Below are 16,678 nucleotides of genomic sequence, written 5' to 3' on the forward strand. Positions count from 1 at the left end.
ATGATGAAGAGGAAGGGGGCCAGTGTGTCCCCCTGCATAACTCCAGCCAGGATGTCAAATTCCTCGCTGTTGCCATCTGGGGTCACCACCTTGGCCCTTGTTCCTGCATACATGGACTCTATTGCTCGGAGTAGATTTGGGGGAATACTGTATGCCTTGAGGATCTTCACCATCATGCCTCGATGTATTGAGTCAAATGCCTTTTTGAAGTCCATAAAGCATAGTACTGCTGTCAGGTTGTTCTTTTTCACCTCCTCAATCATTCTCCTTAGTGCCAGGATCTGGGATGTAGTGGTGCGTCTCTCTCGAAACCCGTTCTGGTTCTTCCTCAGAAGAGGGTCAATTGCCTGCCGGACCCTGTTTAGGATCATACGGTTGTAAACCTTTGCAATAGTGCATGTCAGGCTGATGCCCCGATAGTTGTCCGGCTTCGATAGGTCTCCAGACTTAGGCACTGGCACGATGTTTGATAAAGACCACGTATCAGGCAGCCGATTGTGCAGCAGGGCAAGGTTGCAAAACTCTAAAATGATGTCATCCATGTCGCAGTTCCTCAGCACCTCTGGGGGTATACCATCCGGACCAGCACTCTTTCCTGCTTTTACGGTGGTTTTTGCCCTGGCAAGCTCTCCGAGTGTGAAGGGGCCGTCATTGATGTTAAGGTTTGGGAGGACTGATTGTACTTCTTCCTCAGTTGCCTATGGAAGTGGGTGGTCCAGGTTGTCACCCTCTCCTCTGGGGTGTGTCCCTCCACCTGTCCCTTCTTGGTCCTCTTCCGCCCTGTCATCTCGTTGATGACCCTCCAAGCCTCCCCATACTGTTGACAACCTTGCGCCTCCTGTACCCTCCGCACTCTCTCCATCAGTTCCTCCCCTCTGATGGTGTCATAAGTTCTGAAAAGGAACTGTTTGGCCTCATTCAGCTCCCCACGACTCTCTGCCGTTGGCTCCCGCTCAAAGCTGAGGCGGGCTTCCTCCACCCTGCTTCGTGCTACTACGACTTCTGGGTGTTTTGATCGCATGGAGGTTCGGACTCTCTCCATCTTGGGTACCCACAGCCTGGTCGCCTCCTCATTCGCAGATATGAATCTCTTGTACTCGCTACTAGGATCCGCCTCCCTGTCCAGCTGGAGGAATTGTCTCCTCACCTCCTCTGTGTATCTGGTTTGAAGGCCAGGGTCACTTGAGAAGGCTCTCCAGTTGTATCGGATCCTGGGACTTGGTTTGGAGACCCTAAGGCTCAGGCGAACTCTCATGGAGACCACGCGGTGGTCTGAGCCCACTGAACAAAATGTACTGTATGGCTCAGCATTCATGACGGAGTTCCTCCACTTCCTCCGCACTAGGATGTAATCTAGCTGCCGTAGTGCTCCTGTGGCACGGTCTCGGAAGGTCCATCTTTTTCCTGCTCTCTTCCGGAAGATGGTGTTTGCTGCCAGGAGCTCATGCTCTGTAAGGAAGGCAGCGAGGTAGCAACCGTTACGGTTTGTAGAGTCGTGGTAGGGGAAGGGTACGTCCTCTGGTCCCAGTCTTGCATTGAAGTCCCCAAGGATGGCCAGGAAGTTGTGAACTGGGGCGTTTCGGACCGCTGTTGCAAGGTCCTCAAAGAACTTTTCCACCTCGTCATAGGATGTCACATTGGTGGGTGAGTACACGACTATGACCGTTGTTGCTGGGTTGCCCGAGAACTCTGCGCTTAGGATTCTGTCGGTGTGGTGGTAAACCCGACGAAGAGCCTTACGCGCCCGGGATCCCAGCATTAACCCAACACCGCCTGTCGCGGCCTGGGCCTCGTTCCTCCATGCAGATGCAGAGATGAACATGCATCTCTCCACTCTGTTGTAGGCAATCGGGTCTTCAGTGTGCACTCTCCTGTGTTCTTGAATGCCCAGGATCTCCACTCCTCGTTCCTCAACACAATGTGCTAGCTCTTCTCTGATTTTGCTATTTTTAGGTATATGATAGGTATATTGATTATATTGAATGCTGTTTTTTTATTCTATAAACTACGTACAACATTTCTCCCAAATTCCAATTAAAAATATTGTCATTTAAAGCATTTATTTGCAGAAAATGAGAATAACAAAATGACAACTGGAATAACAACAACAACAACAAAAAAAACAGACCTTTCAGACCTCAAATAATGCAAAGAATAAAAGAATACAATATTTATAAAGTTTTAAGAGTTCAGAAATCAATATTTGGTGGAATAACCCTGGTTTTTAATCACATTTTTGTATGCATCTTGGCATGTTTTCCTCCACCAGTCTTACACACTGCTTTTGGATAACTTTGTGCCACTCCTGGTGCAAATATTTAGGCAAGTTTATCTTGGTCTGATGACTTATGATCATCCATCTTCCTCTTGATTATATTCTAGAGTTTTTCAATTTGGTAAAAATCAAAGAAACTCATAATTTTTTTTCTCTTGTTTTTTTCCAGAGCTGTATGTACACTTATTGTATATATTGTCCACCGTCTGGGTGCTTGAGTAGTTATTCTAAGACCTACACCTAACTGTTTTAACCGTCTGTATACTCCACTTGCAAAGTCAAATTTACTCAAAGGAATCTGTTTACCGTGGAGGTTTACATCTTTTATGGAAGTGTAGATATAGGTGAAGGTTCACAGTCACTCAAGAAAAGATTATAGAATTTTATCTAAATTTAGCTTAAAAAAGGTATTACTTAAGCCAGCTTTAACCATAAAGGACACACTTTACACATGCATTTCTGGACAAGCTGACATATAAAGAACTGTTACTAAAGTAAGAAAAGCATGTGGACTAAGGGGGTAGTGTAATATTATAGGTTTTACACAAATATGAATCAGATTCTACAGTTTTACACAGTTCTAGTGAGATGTTTTGTGCAGCTCATTTAAAGTTAAGGAGTTTCTACATTTCCTCACTCTTCATTATAAATGGTGTAGCTTATTTTCTCTGAGCTAAGGACTTTCACACACTAGTCTATAATGAAACAGTTATAACAAGAGTTTGGTTGATTGTTGCCCACACAGGAAGAGCTACTGTCAGTGTTGTCAGTAGAGTTTGTACTCAGTGTCCCTGTAGTCCCTCCTTCACTGTCCTGAGCTCAGAGATGTCTCTGGGCTGAAGAACGCTCTGCTGATGTCAGTCTGTAACAGTCAGATTCCCCCTGACTGATCCACACACACTCCTCCCATCCTCCTATTCTCTCTGGACTGGAAGGACGAGACGTTCAGACGTCCTCCTCTGCTCCTCTTTTCCTCCTTCATCCATCTCTCCTCTCCGTCTGTCCACTGGGAGATAGAGAGTCACTGTTCATACTGAGACTCATTCCTTTACTCTCACATTCTCCAATCCAATCAATCTCTCTCTTTCTCTCTCTCTCTCTCTTCTCCTCTCATCCATCCTAATCTATCGTTTTCTCATTAGTCTATCTCTATATCTTCCTCCTTTCTCCTTTTCCCACTCAGCCTGTCGGTTTGTCTGTCTTGTTCTTTTTTTTTCTTTTCTTTTACTTTTTCTCTTTCTTGCAGTCTGTAAATATTTTATTTTTCTCCTTATATTCTTTCCATTCCTTTATATTTATCACTCCATTTTTCTAATATTTCTTGCACTTTCAGTGTGTGGATTTCATTTTTTATTTTAGTTTTCTTTTGTTTTTTCTTTTGTTCTATTTTCTCTGTCACTTTTTTTTCTTAGTCTCATTTCTTTTCTTTTTTTGATCTACTTAACATTTTTTCTTTTCATATAGTGTTTTTCTTTTATAATACATTATTTCTGCCTCCCTTCAATCATTTTCCTTTTTCTCATCTATCCCTCTATCTTCTCTTCTTACTTTCCTATATTTTTTACTCCTTTTTCATCTCTCTCTTTACCTTTGTACCTGTCTCTTTTTCTCAATGTCTCTCTTAATATTTTTCTCTCTCTTTTCAAAGTATCTACTTTAATCTCTTTAGCTGTCTGCCCCTCTCTCATCATTTCTTGTCTTTTTCTTGTCTTCCCTTCCCTTATTACTTTCTTAAACTTTCCACTTATCCCTCTTTTCTTTTTCCTTTTTTACTCCATCTTTCTTTCTTATTTTTTTACACTCCTCCATGTATACTTTTCATATGTTTAGTTTTTGTCTGTTTTCCCTATTCTCTCTCTTTCTCTCTCTTTTTTCTTTCTGTTTTTTTACTCTCTCTGTTAATTAGTCCTTGTCTGCCTGTTTCCTCCTCAATGGATCTCTGTATCTTCCTTTGTCTCCTTTCTTATACTTTTCACTTCCTTTCTTACCATTTTTACTTGTTGTTTTTTGTATGTGCCTTTCTTAATTTTCCTTTTTTGTATTATTTCTTCTTCTTATTTATTATGTTGTTCTTTTTCATTTGTCATACTTCTTTTCTATAGACATCTTCATCTTCTCCTTTTTTCCTTTATTTCCTTTTTTTTTCTCTCTCTCTCTCTCTGTTAATAGATTTGTCTGTGTATGTCTCTCTCTCTCTCTCTCTCTCTTGTTGTAAATGTGTGTGTGAGAGGTGTGTGTGTGTGATGTCAGGGTCTGGACAGTGTGCTCTATAGCGTCTGTCAGCGGTCGTGTCCACACAGCAGTGAAGCTGTCAGGCTCAGTCAGCTGGCTGGCCTCTGTCCCCTGCTAATGCTACGCTTCAAATATTGACTCTGCTTCTGCTGTTAAAGAAAAGGTCCCATTGACTCTCAGCCTCTGTGTGGATCATGTGTCAAAACCATGAGAACGCTCACGCTTGTGCTGTCGAGAAGAGCTGTTAACAACTGGAGCCCACCCACGTTCATCTTACATCACAGTCCAGTACTGAGACGTGTGTGGCAGATTCAGACAACCCTGTTCTCCCTGTGTGTGAGATACAGTGTAAAGTTTAAGCCTACTTAACCCTTGTGTGGTGTTCATATTTCTGTTACTCATTTACTTTGTTACTTGTATTTAATTCAGCAAAATTAAGCAATTCTACATTAAAATGCTTTACACATGCTTGCTTCACCTAAATTTCAAGCAATATAAACAGCTTACATGGTTAATATTTGCCCTTTACCTTTCGTATGTTACATTTGTGCTACAAGTGCTACTCTTTTTTTAATTAGTTTTTTTTAATGTAAAAGAAAATGAATTAAACTCAAGATATGAGTAGAAAATTTGTTTAGTTTAAAATTTACAAATGAAGCAATGTTTACTAGCCCTTGGCCAAACATACTGTATGTAATATAAATGTGTAGGGGGGGGGGGGGGGGGTGTACAGTGTGTGTTTATCGAAAATGTGTTTTGATATATGTTTTTCACAAAAAATGAGCCAATGCCAATGAGTTTGAGTTAGAAAAAATATTTATTTTAGTATCATTTGATGAAAAATGAAAACGGGTCCCACAGACCCGAACAGCACACAAGGGTTAAATAAACCAGACTAGATTTGATAAAATATTGATAATAATTGAAATTTTACACAAGTTTACATATAACAAGAGTGACTCTGAACTCGGACACCCACTTCCTACAGTATAACTTCCTACAGTAGTTCTTGCTTGCGTTTAGTTTTCATGACAAAGCGGATTTTTGGAGACCAGCAGGATGAGTTAGCAATTTTCCATGGTGAAAAACTGAGTAATTAGTGATCAGTCATGAAATACTCCACTGTAAGACTCACAATTACAGCACTCTAGTTGTACCTTGTGTACGGCAACTTGTGAACTGGCTTAAAAACTTACCAATGTATGGGGCGTCGAGTGGTCCAGCAGTCTAAAGCACTGCCACTATGATCGGGAGATCGCTGGTTCGAATCCCAGTCATCCAGCTTGCCATCAGCTGCCAGAGCACTGAGAGAGCACAACTGGCCTTGATCTCTCTGTGTGGGTAGATGGCATTCTTTCCCCTCATCACTCCAAAGGGTGTGAGCTGATGGAACCGAGCCGCTGCACTTTCCTCTGAGCATTTATTTCTCGGCAATGTTCGCCAGTTTAAAAATAGACGGTGGCTGACTTTACGGTGTTGTGTTGTAGCTTCACTAGTGATGGGGGATACACAGCTGAATAGCAGCTGAATGGGTGGGACAATCGGCCAAATACATTGGGAGAAAAATCTGAGAAAATTAGAAATAAAACTTGCAAACATACATAGAAGAAAGGTGTGCTAATTTACACAATATGTCCAAATGTTTACAGACACCCTTTTGATTACCCAGATGTGAAAATGCACACACAAACCCACTAGTCTACTCTAGAAAAGTACTACCAATAGAATAGTAATCTTTAGTAATCTCTAATCTCTTGTACCATGCCTAATTCCAGATGTGATCTAGAGGGGTATAAACCTCCCAGCATTGAGCTGTGGAGCAGTGGAACTGTGTTATCTTGAATACTAAAAAGTGCTTCATCCAGTACTTGTGGCTTAAGTTAGTGATGAGTTGGGGCTGATGTTGAGGTGGGGTGTTGATCATTGAACATTCTTACCTTAAAAAGATTATTACACCTGTTCAAATTCGTACAACTTTTAATGCTAAAAGCATTCCCTTAAAAGAGACAGTTACCCTGACAAAATGAGAATAAAATATTTTTAATACCCTTAAAGAAACTTTAATGTATGAGCAGGAGCCTCAATATTTTTATCCATATAGTGTATACTTTATAAGGTTGTTGGTAATGACTCCAAAAACCCAAGGCTGCATATTAAGCAGCTGTCGAAGCAAATCAGGCCACAAAGAAACGAGGCGAGAGCTGACAGTCTAGTGCTGTCACCGGATATCAGTCAGGTCATAGCGTCTGACACAACCAAACACTGAGTGACGCACAAGCCAACGTATGAAAGAGAAAGGAAACCAAAAGACAAATGAAAAGAGAGAGAGAAGACAAATGCACGAGAGCAAGGACACTGACACGTAACACTTGTAATGTAAATTCAGAGTTGAATGAAAGGAGATAAGATGCCTTATCTCCAGCAGTTCCAGCTAAACTCTGGAACTGCTGGAGATAAGACAGCACACTCTGACAACCTCCATATGGAGCAACAGAGACAGTTTGAACGACATTATGCCAATGCTCAGATTGCCATCACTCATTCAGTAGCTTAAAACAAGTATAAGAGCACATACAGGGCACAACCCTGCTTACAAAAAAACATGCTCATTGGAGCACATGCATGCAGAATACACTGCACAAAATCCATTGGAAAAAGCTAGACAAATTATATGTAAATTAAGACATAAATGTTCAAACTAAGCAAAATAATCTGCCAATGGGGTGGGCAAATTTTTCTTAGGAAGATTTTTTTTTTAAATAAGCAATCAGAAAGTTTCAAAATGAGTGAAACAAGCTTAAATTAAGCAAAAATTCTTTGTTTTGTGGCACAAGAATCAATATAACTTGACTAGTAACTTTTTGTGCGTATTTTGAGTCTAAATTCTAAAAAAGGTGAAAATTCTAAGTGAGACTGAATAAGATCATATTCCTAAAATAAGTAAAACAATCTTACACTTACATGCTTAGTAAGACCAAAAAAAAATAAGATTTATTGCCTTAAAACTAGTTAATTTCACTTGCTAATATTAATGTTTTTGCAGTGTAGAGTATGGCTTGTAAGCCAGGAGTGCAGATCTCTAGGAGGTTCTTAAAGGTAGTGAGGGAGGCTCCTGATCTGGTAGTGGAAGGTAGCTTCTTCCACCATTGGGGAACTAGGTAGGAGAACCGTCTGGATTGCTATGTGTGAACCAGGTCTTTCTGAATAGGTCAGCTTTCAGAAACAATGACAAACTATTAGAAAGTGAAAAGAAAAATAAAACTTGCAGTACTGTGTAAGTGTGGCATGAAGGCAGTTCTGTTTGTAATCACACCTAATTTTACTCTAGGTGTGACCTCACTCATGTTTAGCAGCAAAAAGCTTCTGCACAAGAGGGTGCTTATAGCTAAATCAGAGAGGAGTGGTGCTTCGCAGTAGTGACACTGGGTGTCTTTGGTATAATGGATTTGTAATCTTCTTGTTTTCATTTGCTTGTATCTTTGTTTGTGTAAAGCAGTTCTATCCCTGTTTTAAAAAAAAGTCCAGCTCAAGATCAGATTTTGCTGGTAGTCGTTTTTTTTGGATGGTGTAAGTTGGTCTTTGGTGGTCAAGGTGGTTGAAAAGCTGATCATCCAAGTGAAAACTGATAAGCTAGTGGGTTCAGAACCCTTTTGACAGAAGAGTGTATGATAGAGGCACTTGATGTTTGGTCTTGCTAGTGGACCAGCTTGGTGATGATGGTCATGCTGGTTGAACAGCTCATTTATGCTGGTCATGCTGGTCAATCAGCATGGTGGTGCTGGACATGATAATTATGCTAGCTGAATGGCTTGGTTACCAAATTACAAGAAAAAACTGGTAAGAAATAAAACAGCAGGCCTAGGTCTCTATGGTTAGTTATCATCTGCTATTGGTTTGTTAGACTAAGGTGCATTTTTGGAATGCAACTGTGAAGAACATGCAGTACAAGCCTACAGATTTTGCTGACTTTAATGGGATGGGTTTCCATCAAACAAAAACATTACCCACTCAGCTCTTCTGTCCTCTGAGGCTGAGGGATGTTATGCTGATTCATGTTGGACTCAGCAGCCGAAAACAACTAAGATCCTCTGCTTAGCTCTTAGCTTTGGCATAATGCTAGCAGATAGAGGGGTTTGTATTAAAGATACATACTTGAGAAACACACACACACAAAACACAAAAAAGTTTGGAAAGTATAAGAAAAATACAGTGTTTTCAACATTTTCTAAAAATGATTGGCCTTCATTGATTTTTCCAAGATCAGATTCGTATAAAATACTCCCTTTAATGCTGTAAAAAAAAACGTTAAACAACAGCAAATTTAAGCTTAAATTGTCAGCAAAACTACAGTAACTAATGATGTAATGAGCTAATGATCAGCTGCTGCTTTGATAGTTACCTAACACAGTGCTATCCAAATACAGCCTAACCATCCATTTCATGTTTTCTTGACCTCCATCCTTTAAAGGGGACATATTATGCAAAACTCACTTTTTGCATGCTTTTGTATTTCAACTTGGGTCTCGAAAAAATGTGGGGTCTATCTGTCCATCTATCTGTTTTCTGTAAATCAGCTGAAATTTGAGTTTGGTGTCAAAAATCATATGGTTCTTAGAGCTGTTTGGATGTGCCCTTATTGTGATGTCACAGTAAAAAAAATAAGGTGCATAGAGCCACCCTGGCACCACCCTCATCTGTCAACACCCACCAGAGCCCCACCCACTAGATCAGTTGAAGCAGATGCAGCATTTCAGTCTGCCGGTTTATGATCACCGAAAGGGACTGAATCGGCAAGAATATAGCTGCTGAGATCTCTTACTTGAGAGTGATTTTGTGCATTACAAACCATCAAACCAAGCTGAACTGCTTGGATGTTTGCATCAGGAGTGGCATAAAGTAATCTGAAAGCATTTATTTCCAGAGCTGTACATGTCCCTTTTAAACACCACCTTCATTGTGTGTAGTGCTACATGCTCTTATAGGTGTTTGACGGATGCTAAGTGTTTAAGATGTTTACTTCTTTAAAGTCAAGGTCTGCAGTTAATCATGAGGCTAAAATAAAATAATATAGCAATATGTGATAATCGTCTTGCACCCAGACACTCAACTTGAGACTGAACTTGGACAGTGATGAGTTCACGTCCCTGTCGATGACTGATTAGGTTAACGGTGTCCCAGTAGTAAAAATCTCAAAAATGATTACGGCTTGCAATTATGTCATCCGGTGGCGCCTGTTGTGGCACGTCTACTGTGGGTTGACATACAGCGAGATGACTGTTATTAGGAGGAAAATGCGCATGTGTAATCAACAAAATCAGGCGTGCTGTGTCAACACACACAAAGAAAGCATTCAGTTGTGTTTTGCAAACCCGCTTATTACTATTTGCTCTGCAATTTCTCCTATTCTGGGAGGCTGGCCAATTATACTGGCGTTATTTGCTGCATGACTGGTTAAAAATACAGTTAGGCTGATGTTTAACAAGATTCTTCAGAAGAGGAAAAAAAAAAGTTTGTTCCCTGCAAAGCGCAAGTGGCAAAGTTTTTTCCAGGGTTGTCTGAAATAAGTAATTCAGAGCGTTACTTGGGCACGGCATTCGATTTTATTGTTATGTGGGGAAGGGACGGCTAATTATGTAACTCCTTTGTGCTGTACTTACACGCGCCCATGAATTCATTTAATGGGAGAGAAGCCGGGCCTAATTTAAACAGCCATGCACACACTTTCTGTCACAAACGCAGCTTTTTACAGCTGAGAAAGTGTACAGTGCCATGGAATATTGTCCGGTCGCAAAAGTCCGCACTGAAGCATGCTGCATGTCTGTGAGTAAATGTGCATATTGATTTTTTTCTCTGTCTTTCCTTTTACATAACCTGATAAAATATCCTGCATGGTTTATTCTTGACCACGAGCCACGCGGAACACAGGGCACGCGATTCTCACACTTTCCTGAGCAAGGATCCGGAATATTGTCTCCCGACTCCCTCCTCCCGAGCCAGCAGGGAAAATTAATCACATTTCAATTATAACGGTGGCAGGATTTAATGCATAAATTGGCTGACAGCAAACAAGTGGTCCGGTGCAAATTATGAGCTGATTTGTTCAGAGAGGATGCATACAAAGACACACACACACATGGGGACACGCACAGGGACACGGAACACACAGTCACACATGGAACAGGGGTTCCGAACAATGTAGAGGCTGACGGACTGAATCACCGTCAATACCGCCCAGTGATGCGGAGAAGAAGATGGAGAAAAGAGAAGAGCAAAGGGGAACAGACATCGGAGCACTGGATGAAAATGGAATAAGACAGAGAGAAGCCGAGGAAGAAATGACACGGACAAATTTACATAGAAAGGGGATTGGAGGGAGGTATGAATGTTAGTCCATTCATTTCCACTCATGCTGTCCACTGACTGACACATCTATCTGGTGAGACCACCATAATGGTGCACAGTTATAGCTATATTTATCAGTCATATTGGTTCAAGCATGATAAATTGTGTTTGACCTTCATCAGTGGCCAGTTTTTGACCTTCTGAGCTTTAGATAGCCTCTCTTTTGGTGGTGAACAACTCTTAACCTAGCAGTGATAACTTATAACGATCTGCAAATACTGGGAGAAGATTTTGTCTAAATTTACTGTATGAACTGATAACAATACGTATTGTTCACTCCAACATCATTTAGTATTTTAACCCTGTAAATAACAGCTTCAAAATCAGGATACACTTGTAATAACTTGAAATAGAGAATAAAAATGATCTTCTCTGTCGCTATTTCAGATTGATATGCTGCTACTGTAACTGCACTGTATAACTCTGGTGAAACAGGAAGGAAAACACTTGTGAGAAATGTCTGAATGTCTGTGCGTAAAAAGCAGTGTAACCCAAATCCCATAACACGACAGTGCACACAATTCTTGCACTTTTCTGTGACTTTTGTCTCTGCTAGCTTGTCCAGAAATGCATGTGTAAAGCATGTCCTTTTTGTGGTGTCTCTAGACAAAAATTACACTTTCCAACTATAGGGGGAGTCGAGGAACAAGAAATACCAGTTCTCCATGATGCTTTTTTAAACCTTTTTTTTGTCTTTTAGAGTTTTTTGACACATTCAAATTGTGAATGCCTGACATGTCAGATTATTTCCCTTTGAAAAGATATTTTAGTGAGACACCCAATTTAAAATCTGTTTAATACTTTGAGTGTATTTCACACTCCTAAGAGAAAAGGCCTTGACGTTAAGCCAATAGCTCACTCTCAGCATAAAGGAGCTCATGCAGTTCCTAAACAACCAGTGTGCACAAGCTTTCCAAATCCACCCTCAACCCTGACCTCAAGATCACTAGCTGAGGATGAATTTTAAACAGTAAGTTGAAGATGTACTTTAAAAACAATTTTTTAACCTTTACATTAAAAACCTTTTTCATCTACATGACAGTTTTAAGTACAAATGTTGAAAAATAAGACATCCTCAAAATGGGAGATAGCTCAAAATATAAATTACACTTTCTGACCATAGGGGGAGCCCAGGAGCAAGAACTACACAATAAATGTAAATAACAATAGACCTGACTTTGGCTTACTAATGTAAATTTTGGCTAAAAAGAAGTGCAAACTGACAACTTAACACTACTCCTAATTAGTCAGTGAAGAGCCCCTTACTAAACAGTATCAATAGTGTAAATGAGGCAGCTGAGTTAGCCCAAAAGGCTGTTTCTCATTGTATCTCCTTGGCCAGCTGTTAAAATAAATAAGCTAAAATGAATGTATCCAGAGGGCACCAAAGAGCAATAAAGCTTTAAGAACCCAATCTGCCTCACTAGCTTTATTTCCATTGCCCAGACTGAGCCAACTGTGCCTCGCTGAAGCAGACCTCAGACAGTTGTTCAGCTGCAGGGCTCACCACTGCACTCCAGGCTGAATCCTTTCTCCACGAGCCACCAGGAAGCCACATAAAATCTAATTATAATACACATTAATCAGAGAGTAATAGCTCAGAACTTAACCCCACCCCCCTTCCACTGACTAAAGGTGGGTCTTTTTTTTTTTTAGTAAGCAGCAGCGTAATCAGAACAGACACTGCAAACTCGCTCAGCTGGCCCAGTGTGTGTGAGTTTGCTAAATCAATGAACGTCTCGCGCCACATTGCAGACTTTACTGTGGCGGAGCTCTGCAGCCGGTGCCAGCGCCGCCATCTGCCACTGGCCCTTGTTAACGAGTGCTTGTTTATAAAAATTCATAAGGCCAGTCTGCATCCCCTGATCAAACGCGGGGAGCCAGAGGGGGCCGAAGAACGCGAGCTGGCCCGAGATGCAGGTGTTTTGTAGCGGGGAGAGGAGCGAGTCGGGGAGAAAATGCCGGCGGGTGCAGACGGCTCAGCGATATGAAAATGGTACTTGAAAGAGCAGATAAAAAAATACGGGGAGAGACAGAGAGGGAGGTGCGGGAAGATAACACAGCAGCCTTGAGCTGGAAGAGTGGGGGTCCTGCTGTGCAACATGTTGCTCTGAGAGATGAAGAGTGTGTAGTGTGACTGAATGTGTGTGTTCGTGTATTATGAGTGGGGAGGATGAAGCACGATAAGGAGGTGTAGGAGCAAGGGCGTAGGAGCGGGCTTGATATTGGGGGGGACACATTTGCAAATATGAACCCAAGCCCACCCTATAGTTTCCTAGAACAACATTTGTGGAAATTACTTTAAATTAAAAGTAAATTATTATTATAAGGTGATTTTACAACCTAAACAGTTACAGTTACTGTTGTTAGAAAAAAATATGCATGCAATGTCTGAATTATATACATATAACAAAAATGATCAGTTATCACCTAATATTTAAAATAATATAACAGATTTGTTTATTATTATTATTATTATTATTATTATTATGTCATGTCAATTCTGTCATATATTTACATTTTCTCCTGCGCTTTTATTTGTTTTTCTACTGAGAGCTCTTCTTAAGATGGTGTCCTTTTATGTAAAAGAATGTAACTTTACGTTGCATAGAGATTTTTATAAACGTCAGGACATGTGGTCTTACTGTGAACTACAAATGAACAGAAGTCACGTTACAGCAGTGTTTCTCAACCCAGTTCTTACATATTCTACTGCATATTAACACTGTTCTGCATGTTCTTGAGCTTCCTCTGCTTTAAAGGCATTTAATAAAGTGGTGGTATGATGTGTCTAATACACTGCTGGATTTACATGATTAATTTAGGCTCCATAGGGGGCTAAAGGATTTTAACAGGTAAACTCAGTAAATGACTGTTTATTAGCTGATCAGGTGGATCAGGTGGAAAACACAGATTTAGGGCAGTGATCAGGGTTAAGAAACTGCTTTAAACTACAAACTGTCATGGTCAGAACAGAATAGCAGACAAGCGCAGATACTGATAAAAACAATAGATGTTTATTATAAGAATAAACAGATGTATTCAGGGTCGATACAGAAACAAGGGTGATCACCAGTAGACAGAGCAATGAAGACAAAACCATACCATAAACGAGAGACAGTCCAGAGTTCATACACAAGCAATCCAGTATCAGAGATAATCCAAGAGGCGGTGGTGAAAGCACAGTCCAGGTCATACACAAAACAATCCAATATCAAAGGCAGAGGCAAAAATCGGCGTCGGGAAACAAAAGGCAAGGTCATACACAAAGTAAACTGAGACAAGAGATAAGTAACGCTTTGTATGAGGATAACCTACAATACGCGGCGATGAAGTCTGTTTGGCGTGCACCTTTATAGTGCCAGTAATCAGTATTCGGGGCTTCCTGGAGGAAGCAGGTGAGGTGTCACGTGATCAGGTGAGTGCGTGATGTCAGCGGGTGGTGCATTCTGGGTAGTGTAGTCTTTGTCCTGAGAACCTCTGTCAGAGCTGGGTGTGGGAGAAACAGAGGAGCTAACAGCACCAGATGTGACAGTACCTCCCCCCGAGGGAGTCGAGACGGAGACGGAACGGGGACGACCACGACGACGTCCACCCGACGGGCAGGGAGTACCGGCGGGAGGAGCAGGAGAAACCACAGAGGTGCCAGACAGGCGGGGGATGCGAGACTGGGAACCCCGACGCACCGGAACCGAGGAGGAGAGTGAGCGCTTGGGATGCCCACGGGGTCTAGGAGCAGGTTTACCAGGGTGACGGGCATGAAATTCGGCCAGAAGAGCAGGATCCAGCACATCCCCAGCGGCAACCCAGCAACGCTCCTCAGGGCCGTAACCCTCCCAGTCTATGAGATACTGGAGCACACCGCCACGCCTGCGGGAATCCAGCACCTCTCGAACCGCATAGGTAGACGAAGCCTCCCCCTCCACTGCCGCGGGCGGCACGTCGTCTGGAACACCCTCAGCCAGCGGACCTGGGACAAGAGGCTTGAGCAAGGAAACATGAAATGAGTTATGCACTCTGTACTGAGAAGGCAACTCAATCTTATAAGTAACGTCATTGACTTGTGAAAGAACTTTAAACGGGCCAATATACTTGGGTAGTAGTTTCCTACAGGACCCCTCAAACCTCAAGTCCCGGGTCGACAACCACACACGATCTCCGGGCTGGTATTGGGGGGTGGTACCTCGGTGTCTGTCAGACTGCTCCTTGTATTTGCGCAAGACCTCAGAGACCTGCTGATGTGTTTCCTCCCACACCTGCTCACTCCGCTTCATCCAGTCATCCACGGCGGGTACATCGGAAGACACAGCTGTCCACGGAGCTAACGGAGGCTGGTACCCCAGAACGCACTGAAAGGGTGTAAGACCAGATGTGGAGTTAGTGAGTGAGTTTTGGGCTATTTCCGCCCAAATGAGATACTGAGACCACTCTGTAGGATGTTTGAAACAGTACAATCTAAGAAATTTTCCTAATTCCTGGTTAACTCGTTCACATTGACCATTGCTAGTGGGGTGAAAACCAGAGGTGAGACTAACGTGCACTCCTAAGTGTTCAAAAAAGGATTTCCATACTCTGGAAGTAAATTGAGGACCCCTATCGGAGAGGATGTCCTCCGGAATACCAAAGTGTCTAAAGATGTGTGTGTATATAGCCTGAGCTGTCTGAAGAGCAGTGGGTAGTGCTGGAAAAGGGATAAACTTTACTCCCCTAGAAAATCTGTCAACAACAGTAAGAACAGTGGTGTAACCCTCAGATTCAGGTAGGTCTGTGACAAAGTCTACAGCAATGTGTGACCAGGGTCTGTCTGGGACGGGTAGAGGAACTAGCTTACCGGCTGGAAGGGTTTTGGGTGTTTTGCATTGTGCACAGACAGAACAGGAAGCTACGAATGAGTGTATGTCAGCTCGCATGGTTTCCCACCAATAGCGAGCTGAGATCAGTTGCAGCGTACGTGTAACCCCTGGGTGACCAGAAGTAAGGGCAGAATGTGCCCAGCAAATGAGTCGTTCGCGAAATTGCTCAGGTACAAAAATCTTGTGAGGAGGACAACCCTCCGGAGGTGGTGTGTTAACTGAACCTTGCTGAATAAGATCGTCAAGTTCCCATCTAATGGCAGCTATACGAACTGTGGGTGGTAGAATGCGTTCTGGTTCGGAAGGGTGGCTACCCTCATTTGACGAACTGAAAACCCGGGATAATGCGTCAGCTTTAGTATTACGGTGACCTGGACGAAATGAGATAGAAAAATCAAATCGCGAGAAAAACAAGGACCAACGAGCTTGACGGGGGTTTAGACGTTTAGCAGTGCGTAGATATTCCAAGTTTTTGTGATCAGTAAGTACGGTAAATGGGTGTGCAGCCCCCTCCAGCCAGTGACGCCACTCCTCTAGAGCCAATTTGACAGCCAATAACTCTCTATCCCCTATACCATAGTTGCGCTCAGCAGGTGACATTTTTCGAGAGAAGAAGGCTATGGGATGTAGCTTAGGCGGTGAACCGCTGCGTTGGGAAAGAACAGCCCCAACGCCAGTATCAGATGCGTCGACCTCGACTGTAAACGGTAGTTCAGGTTTGGGGTGCATGAGAACTGGAGCTGAAACGAAAGCAGCTTTTAACTTATTAAATGCCTGGTCGGCTTCAGGAGACCATTTAAGGATCTTAGTGGCGTTCTTAGTGAGTGCGGTGAGTGGGGCAGCTATACTGCTGAAGTTACGAATAAAACGCCTATAAAAATTTGCAAATCCCAAAAAACGCTGGAGATCTTTGATG

At 42.2% G+C, this 16,678-nt stretch overlaps 1 protein-coding gene across 1 annotated transcript; it reads right to left on the bottom strand.

Annotated features, from left to right (window-relative positions):
* Nucleotides 1–601: 601 nt before the first annotated feature.
* LOC125800254 (uncharacterized) lies at nucleotides 602–16,362 on the bottom strand. Its single transcript, XM_049476484.1, has 3 exons — nucleotides 16,252–16,362; nucleotides 3,163–3,281; nucleotides 602–1,943 (listed from the first exon to the last, which is right to left on the bottom strand). The coding sequence occupies exons 1-3, from the start codon at nucleotides 16,360–16,362 to the stop codon at nucleotides 602–604; spliced, it is 1,572 nt and encodes a 523-aa protein (XP_049332441.1).
* Nucleotides 16,363–16,678: the final 316 nt, after the last annotated feature.

Source organism: Astyanax mexicanus, chromosome 1 (genome assembly GCF_023375975.1).
Source record: "Astyanax mexicanus isolate ESR-SI-001 chromosome 1, AstMex3_surface, whole genome shotgun sequence".
NCBI classification, from domain to species: Eukaryota; Metazoa; Chordata; class Actinopteri; order Characiformes; family Acestrorhamphidae; genus Astyanax; species Astyanax mexicanus.

Bases quoted from the DNA above. Each gene is read 5' to 3' on its own strand.
- LOC125800254 (XM_049476484.1), bottom strand. From the start codon at position 16,362: ATGTCACCTGCTGAGCGCAACTATGGTATAGGGGATAGAGAGTTATTG. The intron at 3,282-16,251 runs GTACTTACTGAT...TCTATCTCCCAG, and splicing joins GGGCTGCACACCCATTTACC to TGGACAGACGGAGAGGAGAG. The intron at 1,944-3,162 runs GTCAGGGGGAAT...ACCTAAAAATAG, and splicing joins GGAGGAGTGTGTGTGGATCA to CAAAATCAGAGAAGAGCTAG.